Source organism: Chrysemys picta, chromosome 5, assembly GCF_011386835.1.
Source record: "Chrysemys picta bellii isolate R12L10 chromosome 5, ASM1138683v2, whole genome shotgun sequence".
NCBI lineage: Eukaryota > Metazoa > Chordata > Testudines > Emydidae > Chrysemys > Chrysemys picta.
In genome coordinates, this window is record NC_088795.1 from 142,362,297 (window position 1) to 142,381,613 (window position 19,317).

General features: G+C 53.1%; 1 protein-coding gene across 2 annotated transcripts; it reads left to right on the top strand.

Annotated features, from left to right (window-relative positions):
- The first annotated feature begins 898 nt into the window (after window positions 1-898).
- On the top strand, window positions 899-18,034 carry LOC122173404 (C-type lectin domain family 4 member K-like). 2 transcript variants are annotated; one of them, XM_065598404.1, is made up of 7 exons: window positions 899-1,424; window positions 3,525-3,641; window positions 13,474-13,581; window positions 14,716-14,850; window positions 15,714-15,796; window positions 16,582-16,700; window positions 17,585-18,034. In XM_065598404.1, exons 1-7 carry the CDS (start codon window positions 1,364-1,366, stop codon window positions 17,745-17,747), a joined length of 786 nt encoding a protein of 261 aa, XP_065454476.1. In that variant the 5' UTR covers window positions 899-1,363; the 3' UTR covers window positions 17,748-18,034. The 2 variants fall into 2 exon arrangements, with proteins under 2 accessions (XP_065454476.1, XP_065454475.1); XM_065598403.1 differs by having other exon boundaries at window positions 902-1,424; window positions 15,645-15,796.
- Window positions 18,035-19,317: the final 1,283 nt, after the last annotated feature.

The following is a 19,317-nucleotide window of genomic DNA, read 5'->3' on the forward strand; positions in this document are numbered from 1 at the left end:
GTGAGCAGGTTCTGTTTCTTTGGACAGCAGATCTCCCACCTGTGGCTGGTCACACATAGGAAAATATGCAGATTTGGACAGTTGTGGATGCCCATAGGATAGGGCTGGCCTTCGGGGCCAGCGATGTGGGTGACTGCCCAGGGTGCCATGGTTGGGGGGCGTGGTCAAGAGGCAAGGGGCAGGACGCAGGCCTGGCCCCACACTGCCCCCAGCCTGCCCCTCACCGTGCTTTAGCGGCATGACGCTGGAGGCCCCACAACACAAATGGGCCCAGGACACAGAGGACTGCCATGGCTGGGGCGGAGCTGGGGACAGTCTAGAAGGGGAGAGGGCACAGGCTTCCCCAGGCCCAGCCCCTCCGCTGTATGACCTCCGGCAGCCAACCGCACGCGCGGTGCTCGGGGATGTGCCTTTACGCTCTCGCCAGAGCCCCACCTGCAAGAGGGGGCCATAAAAGGCTGGGCATAGGGGGCTGGAACAGTGTGAATAGTGGGGTGCTGAGAGCCACTGAACCGAACTGTAACCCCTGCGTGGGATGGAAACCGCTTCCAGCCAGGGGGTGCGGCAGCCCCCCTAGATGCACCACCTAGGACCAGGCGCTGCCGACAGAGCGCTGTCTTACTCTTCCCTCACACCTCCTTCCCCCATCCAACTGCCTCTCCCCTGCACTCCCTTCCCCCTCTCCCTACTTCCTCCATCCGCCCGTCTCTCCCCTCCACTCCTCCCCGTCCTTCCCCATTCGCTCATCTCTCCCCTTCCCCTTCTTCCCCCATCCAACCGCCTCTCCCCTACACTCCCTCCTCCTCCTTCCCCAAACAACCGCCTCTCCCCTCCCCCTCTTTCCCCATTCATCTCTCCCCTCCCCCTCCCTCCACCTCTCTCCTTCCCCATCAGCCCGTTTCTCCCCTCCCCTCCCCTCTCTCCCCTTCCTTCCCCAACCAATCACCTCTCCCCTGAACCACTCCCCTCACCCTCCTTCCCCCATCCGCCCGTCTCTCCCCTCCACTCCCTCCCCTTCTTTCCCCATCCGCCCGCCTCCCCACTCCCCTCCCTCCCTCTCCCCCTCCTTCCCCATCTACCCACCTTCCCAATCCCCTCCCCCTCCTTCCCCCATCCAACCACATCTCCCCTCCGCTCCTCCCCCGCCCCCAACTTCCCCCATCTAACCGCCTCTCGCCTCCCTTCCCCGCCCCATCCTTCCCCCTCCGACCGCCTCTCCCCTACACCCCACCCCCATCCTTCCTCCCTCACCTCCCTGCCACTCTGCCAGGGCTGCTGTCAGAGGGAGACTCTAACCCAGCAGGTTGCTGAAAGGACCCACAGGCCAGTGATCAGGGGCTCGGCTCAGTGCGAAGGCAGGAGAATGGCGGATAAGGATATCTATGAGAACATGGAGGTGATGGAAGCTGCTCCCCAGCCCAAAGGTAAGCACAAGAGGCTGCACCGGACCCTGGACTCCCGCTGGCCTTTCCTTGGCTTTCCCCAGGGCTCAGGGATGGGGGGAAGGGAACCTGTTCCTCCAAGGATAAGGAGCAAATGGAGCTGGAAATGCTGAGATAAGGACCAGGCTGTTTTCCTAAAGCTCCCAGCACAAGGGGCCCCTCTCAGTGCTTTGCTGGGTGACTGGGCAACAAAATGGCAGATGAAATTCAATGTTGATAAAAGCAATGTGATGCACATTGGAAAACATAATCCTAACTATACCTATAACATGATGGGATCTGAATTATGTTTCCACTCAAGAGAGGGATCTTGGAGTCATTGTGGAGAGTTCTCTGAAAACATCCACTCAATGTGCAGTGACAGTCAAAAAAGAATGTTGTGAATCATTAGGAAAGGGACAGATAATAAGACAGAAAATATCATATTGCCTCTATATAAATCCACGGTACACCCACACCTTGAATACTGCGTGCAGATGTGGTCCCCCCATCCCAAAAAAGATATATTGGAATTGGAAATAAATAGGCAGCCAGTTTAAAACAAACAATGCACAGTCAACCTGTGGAACTCCTTGTCAAAGGATGTTGTGAAGGCCAAGACTATAACAGGTATAAAAAAGACCTAGATAAGTTCATGGCCAATAGGTCCATCATTGGCTGTTAGCCAGGATGGACAGGGATGGTGTCCCTAGCTTCTTTGCCAGAAGCTGGGAATGGGAAATAGGGGATGGATCACTTGATGATTCCCTGTTCTGTTCATTCCCTCTGGGGCACCTGGCACTGGCCACTGTCGGCAGACAGGACACTGGGCTGGATGGACCTTTGGTCTGACCCAGTTTGGCTGTTCTTATGTTCTTATGTTTGGTTGGGCAGGTGTCAGCTGAACAAAGGCCTGCTCCGGGGGTTGTTTATCCCCTTTGGTTTCAGTGCAATCCAGATGCCGTGTGGCAGCTGTTCTGGTTTCAAACACATGAAAGATGCCCAGGAAGGGTCAGGAGACAGGCAGGGAGACGGGGCTCATGGATGTGGAGGGTGCGGGTGAGGATGTGAGGTTCAGTAGGCAGCTGCAGCTATACACCGAGCTCAGCTAGGCTCTCTGCAGCGGCAAAGGAAAACACAAGGGGAAAATGTAGCCTGCGCTGGGTGACAGAGAAGCTCCTCCCAGAATCTGTTTCAGGAAAGGCTGAGAACTGTAAACTCAGTACATTAGTGAGAGGCAGCTTCACCCTTTGGTTAGCGTGAGAGAAGCCACTTCTGCAATGTAAGGGGATTATCTGGGCATCTGAGTGTTGTCTGCTGGTTCCCATGGGGGAGTGGCGCTAGCTAATGGCTGAGGCCCAGATCAGATAGGGAGGGGATGTGGCAGGCTGAGACTTTCAGGGAGAGGAGAATCTGACAGTCTTACGTCTCCAAGCAGCTGCCGTTCACCTTGGAGAGACCAAATCCAGACCACACAAAGCACACTTACTTCTGTCTACACATCGATCCTGGCTCGAATGCAGCTCTAGTCTTCTCCCTTTAATGTGCAGGGGAGACACAGTCTTCTGGCTTTGCCCTGTGATTCGCCCCTTGGCTGCCTTGCAGTGAGGAGCCCAGAATCCTGGGGATGGGTTATTAGACAGGGATGCTGGAGAAAGGCCCTTCTGAGCACAATGCTGCTGTCAGCCCCACTTTTCTCCTGCAAGGAATCATTTTCTCCTCATTTCATTGCCTCATTGTTTTGATATTTCATAAGTTGTTTCAGGTTCCTGTTCTCATTTAAAAATGCTCCTTTGGGCCTGGACTTCACAAGCCCTAAACTTCCCTCTCAAGAAATGCTGAGGCAGGGGGAAAACCTGCTCCCAGATCTCTCTCACAGGACGCCTGCCTGGCACTAGAGTCACTCCTGATTTAGGGAGGGTCGCTTTTCACATTCGAGTTCAGGTCGGTTCTGACCTTATTTGGCCTGATTCCGCTGTTGCTGTTAACCACATTCAGGGAATAGGAGGCTGAGCAGTTATTGGATTTGGGGGATGGAGTTTCCTCGGTCAGTGGCATTTGAACTGTAACTTTCCATGGATACGTTTCTTCTTCTCCTTCAAGGAAATCCTCCCAAGATACCGGCCCCTTGGCGGCCCAGGGCGAGGGGCATCGTCACTGCTGTCCTTCTCCTCCTGAGTCTGGCCCTGGCCACGTCCCTCCTGGCTGTGACGCTTCTATGTAAGTTCAACTGCAGCTCCAAGCCCAACGTTTGCCAACTTCCATACAGGCCAGCTGGCTCGACTGGGGGTGGTGGTGGGGGGCACCACCACATTTCAGCAGAATATCAACCGTGTTTCCAGTCTGTCCCCCAAATAAATCTCCTACTCCAGGGAGTTCGAATGGAGTTGTAAGATCTTGCCCTGCTGGTTTGATGCTAGCACAAACTTTCTAAGTCTAACGATGGTGCAGCACCGGCACAGGTCACCTAGGGAGGCTGTGGAATCCCCATCACGGGAGGTTTTTAAGGACAGGTTAGACACCCACCTGTCAGGGATGATCTGGGTGTATTTCATCCTGCCTGAGCATCACCTCACTGACTTCAGATCACATGTGGCAGCCCCACATGTTCAACCTGCGCTCTGAGGGTCATGCTGGATCCTTTCCTGACCACCTATCACCAGCGTGAGCCTCAGCCCCAGGTCTCCTCATGGCACAATGGAAATGCCCTACGGAGAGACCGGACGGCCCAGTGGTTCAGGCGCTTGTCTGGGGGCTCAGACTGCTGATTTTAATTCCCTGCTCTGCCAAACAGTCCCTGCCCTGGAGCCAGCAAACAGAGCTGAAAACAGGGAGTTGGAGTGGAGAGCTCTTGGAGGAGAGGGGAGACAAGCCCCTGTTCCTTAGGGGCAGTGAGTGGCACAGATGACGGTGCCTCCCCATCCTGGGGGGCCACAATCTAAAGGGGAGGACATGTGACCGCCCCATGTGTCTCCTCTGCCCAGCGACCCCTGCGCCGAGCCCAGGGCCACCATGCACTCCCCACCCCACCAGAGTTACCTGCGGGGGGCTCTGTCCTTCTCCCGCTGCGGCTCCCTCCTCCCCCAGCACATTCGGCCGCTCTCCCTGGCAGCCGGGCCGGGGCGGGGAGCAGGAGGGAGCCGCGTCTCATGCAGCTGAAGCCGGTCGCTCCAGGTCACTGCTCTGTGCAGGGCAGCAGCTGCATGAGAGAGTCTGGCTGGGGGTGCGGCGCTGGGTCACCCCCACCAGGGCCTGACTGCTGGGAACAGGGGCTGAGTGAGCCAGAAACATGCCGGGGGGAGATGGGACTCCAGCTTGCTCGACCCCTGTCCCTGGTAGCCTGGCCTGGACGGGGTAGCCCCCGCCACCTCCCCAACCAGGCTCTCTCAGGCAGCCGCTGCGCTGCACAGAGCAGAGACCCTGAGCGGCCGACATGAGAAGTGGCTGGTCCTGTCCCTTCGACTCCCTGCCCGGCCCCGGCTGCTGCAGCAGGAGAAGGGCAGAGCCTCTCTTCCTCCTTCCCCACCCCCGACATGCCAAGCAGAAATCGGGCTGGGGGGGCGCTTCACCCTGCAACACCCCCTATGCGTCGCCTCTGGCAAGTGGGTTCTTGAGAGTTTGCTTGCTGGGTTGTTGTGTTCAGTTTGCAGAGGCTGGTATGGGCAGTGCACTGAGAGATGCAGAGTCTATGATCACATCAGATCGGGGTGGGGCTTCCCTGGTTAGCCAAGCTGTGGCAAAGAAGCCAGCAAACAATTGGAAACAGGGGAGTTAGAGTGTGAGACTGTATGGAGAGTTTGGGGGAGGGGCGGTGGCATTCTGTTTTTGTGTTGTGTGGGGTTTTCTTTCTGCTTAACAGGCGCTTAGGCGGGAAGGATGTGACAGACACAGAGGCAGCAGTGATAGTGACCCAAGCAATGGAAGAGACAGTGAAGATTACCAGATGTGGAAGCTGCGGGATGTACATGATCCTGGAGCACGTACCTGAAAAGAGGTTGTTTGCATGAATTGCCACCTGAGAGAGCTGATGGATGAGAAGAGCCGAGATTTGTAGATGTAGGTGGAAACTATGGTTGAGTTTTGAAGGGGATTCGAGCAGATGATGGAGGGAAGGCGAGAGGAGGGTGAAGGGAAAACTCAAGACTGGCAGACCAAAGCTGGACTAGAGGACTCGGAAGGTAGACTGCTGGGTGAGTAAAGTGGCCAGTGGAAACGTGATGATGAGAACCAGGTAGAGGAAAAGACCAGCTAGTGAAGGAGAACTAGAGCTCAGGAATAGGTTTGCTGAGTTGGAAAATGAAGAAGACTTGCAGCTGGGAGTAGCAGAAGGTGGGAGGGCCTGAAAGAAGAGAAGAGCAGCTAGTCCTACAAGAAGAGGGGAAGAGTCAATGTACATACCCAGAGTTCGCAGCCCTAGGAGGACAGAGTATGACTTGCAGTAGATCGCAAGGAAGAACAAAAGACAAGAGGACTTGCATGCAGAAGGAACAGGAGGAAGGCCAGAGAATGGCACCAACACCAGGAAGAAGCAGGTCTACGTGATTGGTGACTCCTTACTAAGAAGAATGGACAGGCCTGGCACCAGAGCTGATCCAGAGAACAGAAGGGTGAGCTGTCTGCTGGGAGGTAAGTTATGGGATGTGGACCTGAGGCTGAAGAGGATCCTAATGTAACCAAATGTTACAGGGACAACAGAAACATGGTGGAATAGTAACCAGGACTGGAGTACGGACAATGAAGAGTATGTGCTGTTCAGGAAAGACAGAAATGAAGGTAAAGGTGGTGCAGTAGCATTGTATATTGATGTGAGCAGAGTCAGAATGGGCTCTACCCTGACATCTGGTGGTGAATTGTTGCGAGTTTTGAAAAAGAACTTCAGGGGCTGATCTCGTTTGCATGGGGACACCCGCCCTGCCTAGCATGATGGAATGCTGGTCTAAATGGTCACTTTGGCTGCTGTGGGATCCCCAGTCTCTTTGTTATTGGGGCAGGAGTAATGAAGTGTTGTTATGCTGGTGAATCAAGGACAGTAGACCTTTTATGACGGAGGGACTCGCCCTCAACCAAGTAGCACTCCCAAGGCAAGGTACATGGGTTCCAAAACCCAGTGCATGGAGAGAGGCTGGGGCCAGGTGTTTGTACCCGGTAGGATGACTCCTGTCTGAGGGCCCTAAACAGCACTTTGTCTCCTCTGTCCATGGTGTAATAACAGAGCTAATTTTGACTCCATCTGGAGTCTTGACATATGCTGCAGAGCTGAATTCACTGATACCTAGATCTCAGCATTAGATCTACTTTGGGCTAGTGGTGCACCAGCCCTGAGGCTCCCCTACTAACAGCTGAAGTTACTAAGAGCTGAAATCACTGAGAGTTGTGTTAAGTAGTGGGGGGACCTGAAGACATATTGGTGAGCGGGTAGCTGGATGGCTCGTGGAGAGGAGTGGCTAGCAGGACAGCTGGCAGAGAGGAGTGGACCATGGTGAAAACTACAGGAGAACCCCACCGAGAGGCGTGGCAATCGGTTGTTGGCACGAGCAGCAGAGCACGTAAGGTGCCCCCCCATATGCTGACCTGAATTTGATGGGTTAGTTTTTATGGCTTGCCACTGATCGCATCCGACCAGAAGATTCATAGGTTCTTATCCAATTCAGACTACAGAGTTCTAAAACTCAGAGAGTTCTGTTTTGGGAGAGGATTCTCGGGGTGCTTGGCAAGAACACATACACTGAGGACAATACCAAATTGATAAAATCTTTATTGCCATTAACAGAAAAATAAGGAATGCAATGAAACTTATAACTGCAAAATAGTAAAAGTATTCCAAAACTCCTGGTGATAACATTTCTATTATAAGTAACTTAACCTAACATACTCACACCCTTCCTTGAGAACCCAGTAATAGGAGGTGAAGGACCAGCCTCACTCCTGGCATGCCTGATTACACGATGGTGCTGGCTTCCCCCATGGTTAGGAATGTTGAGTGGTTATACTACACTGCACAAGCTGAGCTGATAGTGTGATAGAAGATAGACTAGATAGATAGAAGAAGACAAGAACTAACTCCAAAGCAGCTACAAGAAGAAAGTTTAAGAAAAGAACTAACTAAGAAGCTCCCCCAAGAACTCGCTTACAAGGTATTTTATAGGATCCTGACCTATGTAATTCAGGCCCAACCTACTATACCCAAATCTTGTTTCCGTACCCTAAGAAATTTATGGGGACCCTTCTCCTATAGGTTAGTGGGTTATGACACTTACTTTCTAAATAGATTAATAAGTATTATTTCACTCCAAAACTGCCAACCTAGGCTATCATGATGACCTCAAGTTGTGGTGTACCCTGCAGTTACCAACCAGTTGTAGAAGCCGGATAAAACTAATTCTACTTTTTGCTATTCAGCAGATCTTCCAGATCTTACAGGCCGATAGGCTTCTTCCATTTCAGCAAAACGTATTATTAGGAAACACGTGCCTCAACACATCCTAGATTCCAAGGAATTAATACTGATAAAATATAAGAATAAAATGGATTAATTTCAACAAAAGAAACATTAATTCATACGGCTGGGTGGATTCGTAGGGTAAAACAGCTAGCAAAATAATCCTGTGGGTTACACAACTAGTGGAGAGGAGCGGCTAACAGGACGGCTGGCGGAGAGGAGTGGCCCGCGGTGAAGACTGCAGCAGAACCCCACGGAGAGGCGTGGCAGTCGGCCATCGACACAAGCAGCAGAGCATGTAGGTGGCCCCCATACCTCCCCCCCTTCCACCCAGACTGGGAGGTAAACTCTGCAGATGAACTTCTGAACTCTGGGGGGGCTGCACTGACCAAGGACAGAAACTGTGGGTGTGAGAGGGGTGACTTTGGGGTTGCTGGACTCAAGAACCAAAGGGAGAAGGACACGGCCCCATCTGCTTGGGGGTGGGTCTTCTAGTTTATGGTTTGTGTTTATGAACCCTAGTTGTGGTGTTTTAATGCTGAGTTGTTTACCTCATGTTATTAAAGATTTTTGCTACACCGACTCTGTGCTTGCGAGAGGGGAAGTATTTCCTCCTTGAGGCACCCAGGGGTGTGTGTGTAATTTCCTAGGTCACTGGGTGGGGGTTCGAGCCGGTTTTGCATTGTATTGTTGAAAGGGAACCCCTATGTACTGAACCCGGCCCTTGCTGCTGTCAACTCGGCCTGGCAGAAGGGTTACATTAATGATGAGATAGACTGATAGTAAAGAAATTAGAAGTGCTGGAACGGATAAATCAGAGACTGTTTGGGCCAAAATCACTTCGGGGAAGAAAGCTTCCAGAGGCTCCCCTGAGATTGTAGCAGACCCCAAGCACTGACCCCCAGGATCCTATGCGGATATGGATAGAGACGTCCAGAATATCTTTAATGAAATATATACTCCTGGGAGCTGTGTGATTATGGGAGACTTTAATTTCCCAGGTATAGATCGGAGGACAAATGCTAATCAGAATGGTAGGGCCCTACACTTTGCTGGGTGTGAGAACTGACAGATTTCTTCACCAGATAGTCACCAAACCAAGAAGAGGTGATGCCATTTTAGATTGAGTGTTGGTGAGTAGGGAGGACCTCCAGAGAAGAGCTGGCTGTAGGGGACAACCTTGGTTTGCGTGATCATAAGCTAATTCAGTGTCAACTAAATGGAAGGATAAACAAAACTAAGTCTGCAACCAGGGGCCTTGATTTCAAAATGGGAAACTTTAAAATATTAAGGCAATTAACTAGGGGAATGGACTGAGATGAAGCACTCAAGGATCTGAAAGTGGGGGAGGCTTGGAATTACTTTCAGTCAAAGTTGCAGAAGCTCTCTGAAGCCTGCATCCCAAGCAAGGGAAAAACTTCCTAGGGAAGGGTTGCAGACCAGGCTGGATGAACAAGCCTTTCACACAGGTGATTAAGAGAAAGCAGAAATCCTACAAGGAATGGAAGATGGGAGGGATCACCAAGGAAAGCTACCTCTTGGAGATCAGAAAGTGGAGGGAAAAGTGAGAACTTCCAAGAGCCAAGCAGAGCTGGACCTTGCAAAGGGAATTAAAACCAACAGTAAATGGTTCTGTAGCCATATAAAAAAATAGGGACTGCCCAACAAGGAGGATGTGTTGGAGATTGAAGATAATCTAGGCATGGGCAAATGCCTAAACAAATACTTTGCCTCCGTTTTTAATAAATGGAATGAGGAGTTAGGGGTAGTGGCAGGCTGGCTAAAGGGAACGAGGATATGGAAGTAGAAATTACCACATCTGAGGTGGAAATCAAACTCGAATAGCTTAATAGGACCAAACTGGGGGGCCTGGATAATCGCCATCCGAGAATATTAAAGGAACTGGCATATGAAATTGAAAGCCCACCAACATGGATTTTTAGTGAATCCATAAACTCAGGGGTCAGACCCAGTGACTGGAGAATTGCTGATGGAGTTCCTATTTTTTAGAAACAGGAAAGAAGTGAGCCAGGAAACTACAGACGTTTTAGTTTAACCTCAATTGTATGCTCGGTCTTCGAACAAATTTGGAAGTAGAAAGTAGTTAGGGCAGGGGCGGGCAAACTACGGCCCGCGGGCTGGATCTGCCGCCTCAGGGCTTTGGATCCGGCCCGCGGGATTGCCCCACGTGGTGCCGCAGGCCTCGTGCCGCTCCGGGAAGCAGCCGGCACCACGTCCCTGCAGCCCCTGGGCCTGGGGGGGGGGTCAGAGAGCTCCGTGTGTTGCTCTTGTCTGTGGGTACCTCCCCCGAAGCTCCCATTGGCTAGGAACAGGGAACCGCAGCCAATGGGAGCTTCGGGGGAGGTACCCACAGGCAAGGGCACTACACGGAGCTCTCTACCCCCCCTTCCCCGGGGGCCGCAGGAACATGGTGCCGTCCACCTCCCAGAGCGGCACGGGGCTGGGGCCACGGCAGGCAGGAAGGGAGCCTGCCCTGGCCCCAGTGCACGCCACTGCCACCCCGGAGCTGCTCCAGGTAAGTGGTGCTGGGCCGAAGCCCGAACCCCTCCTGCACCCCGCACCCCAACCCCCTGCCCTGAGCCCCCTGCTGCACTCTGCGCCCCTCCTGCACCCAACTGCCTGCCCTGAGCCCCCTGCCACACCCGTCCCGCATCTCAACCCCCTGCCCTGAGCCCCCTGCCGCACCCCTCCCGCATCTCAACCCCCTGCCCTGAGGCCCCTGCTGCACCCCTCCCCGGCCCTGCAAGCAATTTCCCCACCCAGATGTGGCCCTCGGGCCAAAATGTTTGCCCACCCCAGAGTTAGGGGCATAGAGGTTAACAGTAATGGGATAAAATACAACACGGTTTTACAGAAGATAGATCTTGCAAGACCAACCTTCTTTTTCTTTGAGAAGGTAACTGATTTTTTTAGACAATGGAAATGGAGCAGATCTCATCTGTCTGGATTTCAGGACACTTGATACAGTTCCACATGGGAAATTATGAATCAAATTGGAGAAGATGGGGGTTAATATTGCTGTTAATCCCTACGTGCATGACCTTGCACTTTGCACTACTGAATTTCATCCCATTTCTACTACTCCAGGCTTCAAGGTCGTCCAGCTCTACTCGTATGATATTCTGGTCCTCCTCCACGCTGGCAATACCTCCCAACTCTGAGTCATCTGCAGATTTCATTAGCGCACTCCCCTTTTTGTGCCAAGGTCTTTAATGAAAACGTTAAATAAGATTTATCCCAAGGCCGATCCTTGAGGAACTCCACTAGTAACCTCCCTCCAGCCTGAGAGTTCACCTTTGAGCATGACCCGTTGTAGTCTCCAATTTAACTGGGTCCTTATCCACCTTTCAATGGGATCGGGAAGGAATTTTCCCCCAAATCAGATTGGCAGAGACCCTGAGGTTTATTTCCTCTGCAGCCTGGGGCACGGGTCACTTGCAGGTTTCAACTAGTGTAAATGGTGGATTCTCTGTAACTTGAAGTCTTTCAGTTAGTAACTCAACCAGAGGTTAAGGGCCTGTTACAGGAGTGGGTGGGTGAGGTTCTGTGGCCTGCAGGAGGTCAGATTATGATCATGATGGGCCTTTCTGGCTGTAAGGTCTATGAGACCTGTCTCTGCCTCAGTTCTCCATCTGTAAAACAGGGGGAGGAGATTTCCCTACTTCACAGGGGTGTCATGCGACATTAAATAATATATTAAAGGCTGTGAGGTGCTCAGATACTGCAGTAAAAGGACCCAGAGACGGACGATGGATCATAGACTCATAGAATATCAGGGTTGGAAGGGACCTCAAGAGGTCATCTAGTCCAACCCCCTGCTCAAAGCAGGACCAATTCCCAGCTAAATCATCCCAGCCAGGGCTTTGTTAAGCCGGGCCTTAAAAACCTCCAAGGAAGGAGACTCCACCACCTCCCTAGGTAACGCATTCCAGTGTTTCACCACCCTCCTAGTGAAATAGTGTTTCCTAATATCCAACCTGGACCTCCCCCACTGCAACTTGAGACCATTTCTCCTTGTTCTGTCATCTGCCACCACTGAGAACAGCTGAGTTCCATCCTCTTTGGAGCCCCCCTTCAGGTAGTTGAAGGCTGCTATCAAATCCCCCCTCATTCTTCTCTTCTGGAGACTAAACAATCCCAGTTCTCTCAGCCTCTCCTCATAAGTCATGTGCTCCAGACCCCTAATCATTTTTGTTGCCCTCCGCTGGACTCTTTCCAATTTTTCCACATCCTTCTTGTAGTGTGGGGCCCAAAACTGGACACAGTATTCCAGATGAGGCCTCACCAATGTCGAATAAAGGGGAACGATCACGTTCCTCGATCTGCTGGCAATGCCCCTACTTATACAGCCCAAAATGCCATTTGCCTTCTTGGTAAGAAGAGCACACTCTTGACTCACCCGCGTCTGATCGCGGGAAAGGTTCTGCAGACAGCACTTAGATCACAAGTCTGTTGATGATGCACAAGCTGGAAGAGAAGCTGCTCCCTGGGGCATCGCCGTGTTGGCCCTGCAGCGCTAAGGGGAGTGAAGGCTGGGTTTTAGGGACAGATGCTCTGCAGGTGTCAATCGAAGTAGCTCCTCTGAAGTCAGATTGACACCATCTGAGTAGCTGGCCAATAGTCCTGCAAGCCCAGATCCTCAGAGGCATTTGGGCTCCTGGTTTCCATTGAAATCACTGGGAGTTTGGGGCCTGAACACCTCTAAGGGTCTGGTCCTACAGTTAGCAGCCAGGCCCCTGAGACACACCAGGAGCAGAGCTGTCAGGATTGTTAATAAGCACTTGGATGGCCACAGAGCCCAGAAGCTGCACCCAGGTCCTGCTTTCCATAGCGCTAGGGGCTGTACAAACACACAGGAAAATGAGGTCATAGAATCACAGAACCATCGGGTGAGAAGGGACCGCAGGGGCATTCAGTCTAACCCCTGCCAAGATGCAGGATATGTTGTGTCTGACCCATCCCAGACAGACGGCTCCAGCCTCCTTTTGAAAACCGCCAGTGAAGGAGCTTCCACAACCTCCCGAGGCGTCTGTTCCATCCAGGGCCAGCTCCAGGCACCAGCTTGTCAAGCAGGTGCTTGGGGCGGCCACTCCGGAGAGGGGCGGCACGTCCAGCTATTCGGCGGCAATTCGGCGGACGGTCCCTCACTCCCGCTGGGAGCGAAGGACCGCCCGCCAAATTGCCGCTGCAGATCGCGATCGCAATTCTTTTTTTTTTTTTTTTTTTTTTTTTTTTTTGCTGCTTGGGGCGGCCAAAACCCTGGAGCCGGCCCTGGTTCCATCGTCCTGCTGTTCTGACAGTGAGGAAACTTTTCCTGAGAATTAATCCCAATCTGCTCTGCTGGAGTTTGTAGCTCCCTGCTCCAAAGAGCTGACACCCTACGTTAACACGGTGTAACATACACCAGGAGAGAGCCCCGAACGGGGCCCTGGCTTTGCCTGTGTCTCTCCTCGGGAGGGAAGGTTTCCAAGATTAAAATAAAAGAAGTCATAGAGAACAGGCTCGCACTCGGAGCATATTCCTTCTCCGGGCCTGGCTGGTCTCCAGCCGCAGTTCAGTTCAGTCGCTGACCTGCAGACATGTGATTTCTAGATCTCCGGGCACAGAGCAAACTGCAAGCGGTTGAAGAAGCGGTGCAGAAACTCCAAGTCTCTCTGCAGCCTGACAACGCCTTGGACGCCTCAGCAAAGGGATCAGACAGTAAGTCGCAGGACGAGGGTCTTAGACATCAGGGTCGGCTCCCCTCCCTTGGCCTGGAAGCTGAGCACTCTCTGGCCTATAGGGATGGTGGGTGCCTGGCATCCTCCTACTCCCCTCCATAGACGTCCCTGCCAGGTGGTCCCGTCCCCCGTCTAATGAGCTGCTGCTCTGCCCATTCCTCTGCCAGCGGAGACTCTGTTCCCAGGACGGGCGGCTGCTCCAGGTTCCCTCCTAGCTCCCTTCCTGGCAGTGGCAGGCTGGCTGCAGCTGCCCCACGCTCCTAAGCAGGGTGACTAGTGGTCACATCTTCTGTCCTTTCCCTGTTGCTCCCTTCGCTCCAGAGTTTTCACCATGGCCCTGTATTGTCAGGATTGCATTCGCGGGACAGACGGATGCAGCTCATGAGACACACAGGGGCGAGTTCAGACCCTGGTGTAAGCAGGACGTCAGTGGAGCTGCACTCGTGGGTCTCAATTCCCCCCCAGTCCCTGAGCCCCTCCTGTGCTGCTCCAATAATTTGGGTAACAGCCACAGTCCCATTGCTGGAGGCAGAGCGCCCCCTTGTGGCCACGTCTCACAACGCTCTGTCTGTCTGGCACAGGGCTGCACATACAAACCGGTCCATGGATCAGGTTATTCAGCGTCCAATCAGAAGATGGGCCTGAACTAAAACCCGGCACAGAACGCGCCGGAAAGCTGGGCTGTTCAAAATCCCGGCCTGGAGCCCAGGGCCATGGCTCGGGTCCAGGGATGTTCTTGCAGTCCCAGCTCTGCCCCATGCTGCAGGTGACCCACTCACAGCTCTCAAGGTGGGAGCGATTGGGAAGAGGTGGCTGGGGAGATTGGGGGGACAGGGCTAGAATTCAGGACAGCTGGGGTCACTTCCTAGCTCTGCTGAAAACTTCCTGTGTGATCTTGGGCACGTCTCTCTGCACCTCAGTTCCCCAGCAGAAAAATCGTCCTTTATTTCTCCCAACTAGAGTCGATTTTGACTGTGAGCTGTTGAGAGCAGGGACTGTCCCCTCCTGTCCGTACAGCACCTAGCACACAGGGGCCTGCAGGTGCTGCTCTACCACACGTGCTGATAATCAAGTGTTCTGCATCTCCACTGAAGTCGCTGTGACTTTCCTCTAGGTCTGCAGCTATTGGATGAAGCGCAGGCAGGAGTCCGGATGCTGAAAGCCCAGCTGGGTAATGTCAGTGCAGCGTATGGAGAAATCCAGATCCATTTGGACGGTGCAGCGCGAGGAGCAGTGCAAGATGGCTGCAGTAAGTACTAGCTGCAGTGCTGACTGGTGCCGTTTCTCCTGGTGCTGAGGATAAACGGAGGATTTCAGGCTCCAAGGCTGACAGCGCAGCGCCTTTCACCAGCACCGAGTTCTCTTCTATTAAAAATCACCGGTGGCTGCAGCTGGGCCCAGACCGTGGTGATCAGTGTGGAGTTAAATTACACCCTGGGCCTCGTTAGCCTAATGGGAGCACCCAGCTACCAGCTCTTCTTAGATGCTCCAAACCTGTCAGGTCCCAGGCAAAAAGTGATACTGGCATTTCAGCGTATCGGGTGTTACTTTCAGACCCATCACTGAGCCAGTGCCCCCGACAGGGTGTTGGAGGGGGGACGCTGATGTGCAAATGACCCGAGACCTCAATTTCTCATTATCATTGGAAATATTTGATGCAGAACCAGGGGCTGTTCCACCTTGGGCAGCTACATTCCCCCTCCTGAATTCCCCCTGCCAGCTCAGCTGAACAGTGAGTCTCCCCTTTCCCATTACAGCCGTGCTGCTCTGCACTGGGACCAGCGCCCATGCTCCAGCCCAGATGCAGCAGCATTTCCGTGTTTGGGGAGTGAACTTGTGGTGGCTGCTTTCTGCAGCGCTCTGTGGGATCTTTCCGAGGGCCACAAAAGTTACTTATTGTGATGCTGAAGAATCAGGATTCAGACGTTCCCTGAGCTTAGGGCAGCTGAAGGGCAGGGGAAATGCAGCACTAGAAACCCTGAGCTCCCTGTGTGTGTCCCTGTGACTTTAGCCCGGGCGTCTCACCTCAGTCTCTGCTCCTAGGTGACGTGCTAAAAAAGCTCTCCAGAGGCTGGAAATTTTACGGTGGGAACCTCTATTACTTTTCAAAAGGAACGAAGTCGTGGGACGCGGCCGAGAAGTTCTGTGTGTCTGGGAACTCACACTTGACCTCTGTCTCCTCCCAGGCAGAACAGGTGAGTGCAGGAACCTCCTAGGGGTTTGGACAATGGGTCAGTGCCTTGTTTCATACCAGAAGGAGGTGGAAGGTGGTAGCTGAGGTTGGAAACCATCGGCGAGGATGGAACCTGACTCAGGGGATTCACCCATCAGTTTAAAAGCAGAGATGGGCAGAGGAACAGTGCCAGGATCTGGACTTCCCAGAGTCTGGGGTGCTGGGGGAGGGGGATTTGGGGTCAGGCTCATTTCTGATTTTCCTTACTTCCAATGTAGCATTTCCTGCAAACCCAATGACCTTTCCCAGGGAGGACCCGCTTTGATCCCTCTCCCCAGGCCTGAGCTCCTGCTGGACAATCTAGAAACCTCTATCTGGAGGGCTTGTGTGCAAGGGGCCATGCGCCTCTCAGAGAATCCTCTCTCCCCACGTGCCCACTGTAGCCCTCACCCCAGGCCTCTGCAGCACTCTGTGAGGAGGAAAATCCCACCCTCTGGCAGGGCTAGACTTTGCACTCAGTTCTCTGCTCCGAGCTTTGTCTCCTCCAAGGGCAGGGCGCTGGTGTTAGCCCCAGGCAGATACAGATGCAGACACAGACACAGAGATGCTCCAGGACTCCCTCAGGGTCTCCCAGCTAGTCACTGTCAGCGTTGGGGGCAGGACACCATGTCTCCCGCTGCCCAGTGCCCAGCTCACATCACCAGACGCCCTTTCCTCTCCCCCAAATCTGTCCAGCCCAGGCAGCTGCGGCTGCATCCTGCAGCCTCTCTTGGGTGACCTGGACATGCTGCAAACTGTGTTGTGCAGGAGTTTCTCTCCAATGAGACCCAGGGAAAAGGTCACTGGATTGGACTCACCGACCGGGAGACAGAAGGCAGCTGGCGCTGGGTGGATGGCACAGAATACAGAGCAGACGCAAGCAGGGGGTGAGTAAAGCTTGAGAGAAGTGATTATTTATTACACGTTTGGTCACAAGCTCTTTTGGGCAGCGTCTGTTCGGCCCCTGGTGTCTATTCAGCACCTGACACAGCGGGCCCGATCCTGAGGGAGGCCCCCGGGCGCTGTCACAACAGCAATGAATCCTCTCAGGAATTTCTGCTAATGCCCCTTTGCTGAGCGCAGGAGCCTAAACACGGAGCGTGTGTTCAGTGCCACTGAGACCCAGGGCCAGAGCCTCCCCTGGGGTAACTCGGCATTGACTTGAATGAGCCACAGGGATTTACACCAGCTGAGGATCTGGCCCCAAGTCACCTCAGTACAGCCAGGTGAGTCTGGAGTGAGCGGCAGGTTCACGCTCTCCTTGGGATTGCACTGCGCTCTCCCCTCTGTCAGGCTGGGGAAGGGGAGGCTGTGGGGCGGGGGCATGGCCGGAGCCAGCTGCAGTCGGTGCAGTGACCTCAGTGGGCTGTGGACGAGGCCCATAAGCAGGGCCATGAGAAGTTAATGACTGACCCCCGCTGCCCTCTCTTCCCGTTCCTGCGTTCCCATCTCGGGGGTGCCTGGGACGTGCTGTGTCACGTGCTTTGGTTCTGGGCACTGAGATCGGAGTTGCTGCTGTCAGCATTTGGAGCCACAGACTGACTTGGGCTCTTTGGCCTGTCAGGCGCAGGGCAGTTGCTACCCCCAGCCGTCAGAAGCCCTTCGTTACCATGGCCACAAGAGCTGTAGAGAACTCTGAGGGGTGGATCGATTCACCGCGTCATTGCTGGGTGTCTTGGTCCCCTGCCAACCACATAGTCCACAGAGCAGAACTGAGCTCAGGAATTGGCTGTGGTTCTCCCCTGAGACAAAAAATCTCTTTGATCTGTAGGTTCTGGGCGCAGAATGAGCCAAACAATTACGGTCCGGGGACAGAGGGTGGAGAGGACTGTGTTCATACCGAGCCATCCAAACAGAATTTGTGGAATGATGCCAAGTGCACTCGTCCTTTCAAGTGGATTTGTAAGCAGGCCCATGGACCGGCTGGGCTGTGACATGCAGGTCCCAGCACCTCAGAATGCGTCTTAATTTCCAAGCTAGAATATTTCCCAGCCACCTGCCAATGAGGAGCCCTGTGCACTGGAGGGGGCCGCATGGGATGTGCATCGCAGGGACGCTTTGTCTTGGTGTGATATTTCTGGCTGTAGCAGAGACAGCTGCCTTATGCTGCTCAGTGTGGCTGGCTCTGTAATTTGTATGTTTCCAGGTCTGTCACTGAATAAAGTCCTTGGATCATGGAGTTATTGTTTCACAATCACCCAATAAATAATGATTTGCTTGACTTCTGGTGGTCAGACCAGTTCATGATGACAACAGCACCTCCTTTATCAGCCTCTTTGATTATAATGTCAGGGTTGTTTTTGAGGCTGTGGATGGCATTGCGTTCTGCACAACTGAGGTTATGAGGCAAGTGATGTTGTTTTTCCACAATTTCTGCCTGTGCGCGTCGGCGGGAGCATTCTATGTATAGATCCAGACTGTCATTTTGACCCTCAGGAGTCTACCAGAAGGAGGCTGCCAGACAACTCTCCAATACCAAGTTCTACAGGCCACTTTCTTCAGATCCCACTGAGGAATATACTAAGAAACTGCACCATCTATCCAGGACACTCCCTACACTAAAACAGGAACAAATCAACATACCCTTAGAGCCCCGACCAGGGTTATTCTATCTACTACCCAAAATCCACAAACCTGGAAATCCTGGATGTCCCATCATCTCTGGAATTGTCACTCTCACTGAAGGAATATCCGGATATGTGGACTCTCTACTCAGACTCTATGCCACCAGCACTCCCAGCTATCTCCGTGACACGACTGATTTCCTGAGAAAACTACAATGCATTGGTGATCTCCCAGAAAACACCATCCTAGCCACCATGGATGTGGAGGCTCTCTGCACAAACATTCCACACACAGATGGAATACAAGCTGTCAGGAACAATATCCCTGATGATGACACAGCACAACTTGTTGCTGAGCTCTGTGACTTTATCCTCACACACAATTATTTCAAATTTGGTGACAATATATACCTCCAGACCAGTGGCACCGCTATGGGTACCCGTATGGCTCCACAATATGCCAACATTTTTATGGCTGACCCGGAACAACGCTTCCTCAGCTCTCGTCCACTCACGCCCCTTCTCTACCTACGCTACATTGACGACATCTTCATCATCTGGACCCATGGGAAGGAGACTCTGGAAGAATTCCACCACGATTTCAACAGCTTCCACCCCACCATCAACCTCAGCCTGGACCAATCTACATGGGAGGTCCACTTCCTAGACACCACACTACAAATAAGTGATGGTCACGTTAACACCACCCACACCGAAAACCCACCGACCGCTATGCCTACCTTCATGCCTCCAGCTTCCACACTGGACACACCACACGATCCATCATCTACAGCGAAGCGCTGAGGTACAACTGCATTTGCTCCAACCCCTCAGACAGAGACAAACACCTACAAGATCTTCACCAAGCATTCTCAAAACTACGATACCCGCAGGAGGAAATAAGGAAACAAATCAACAGAGCCAGACGTGTACCCAGAAG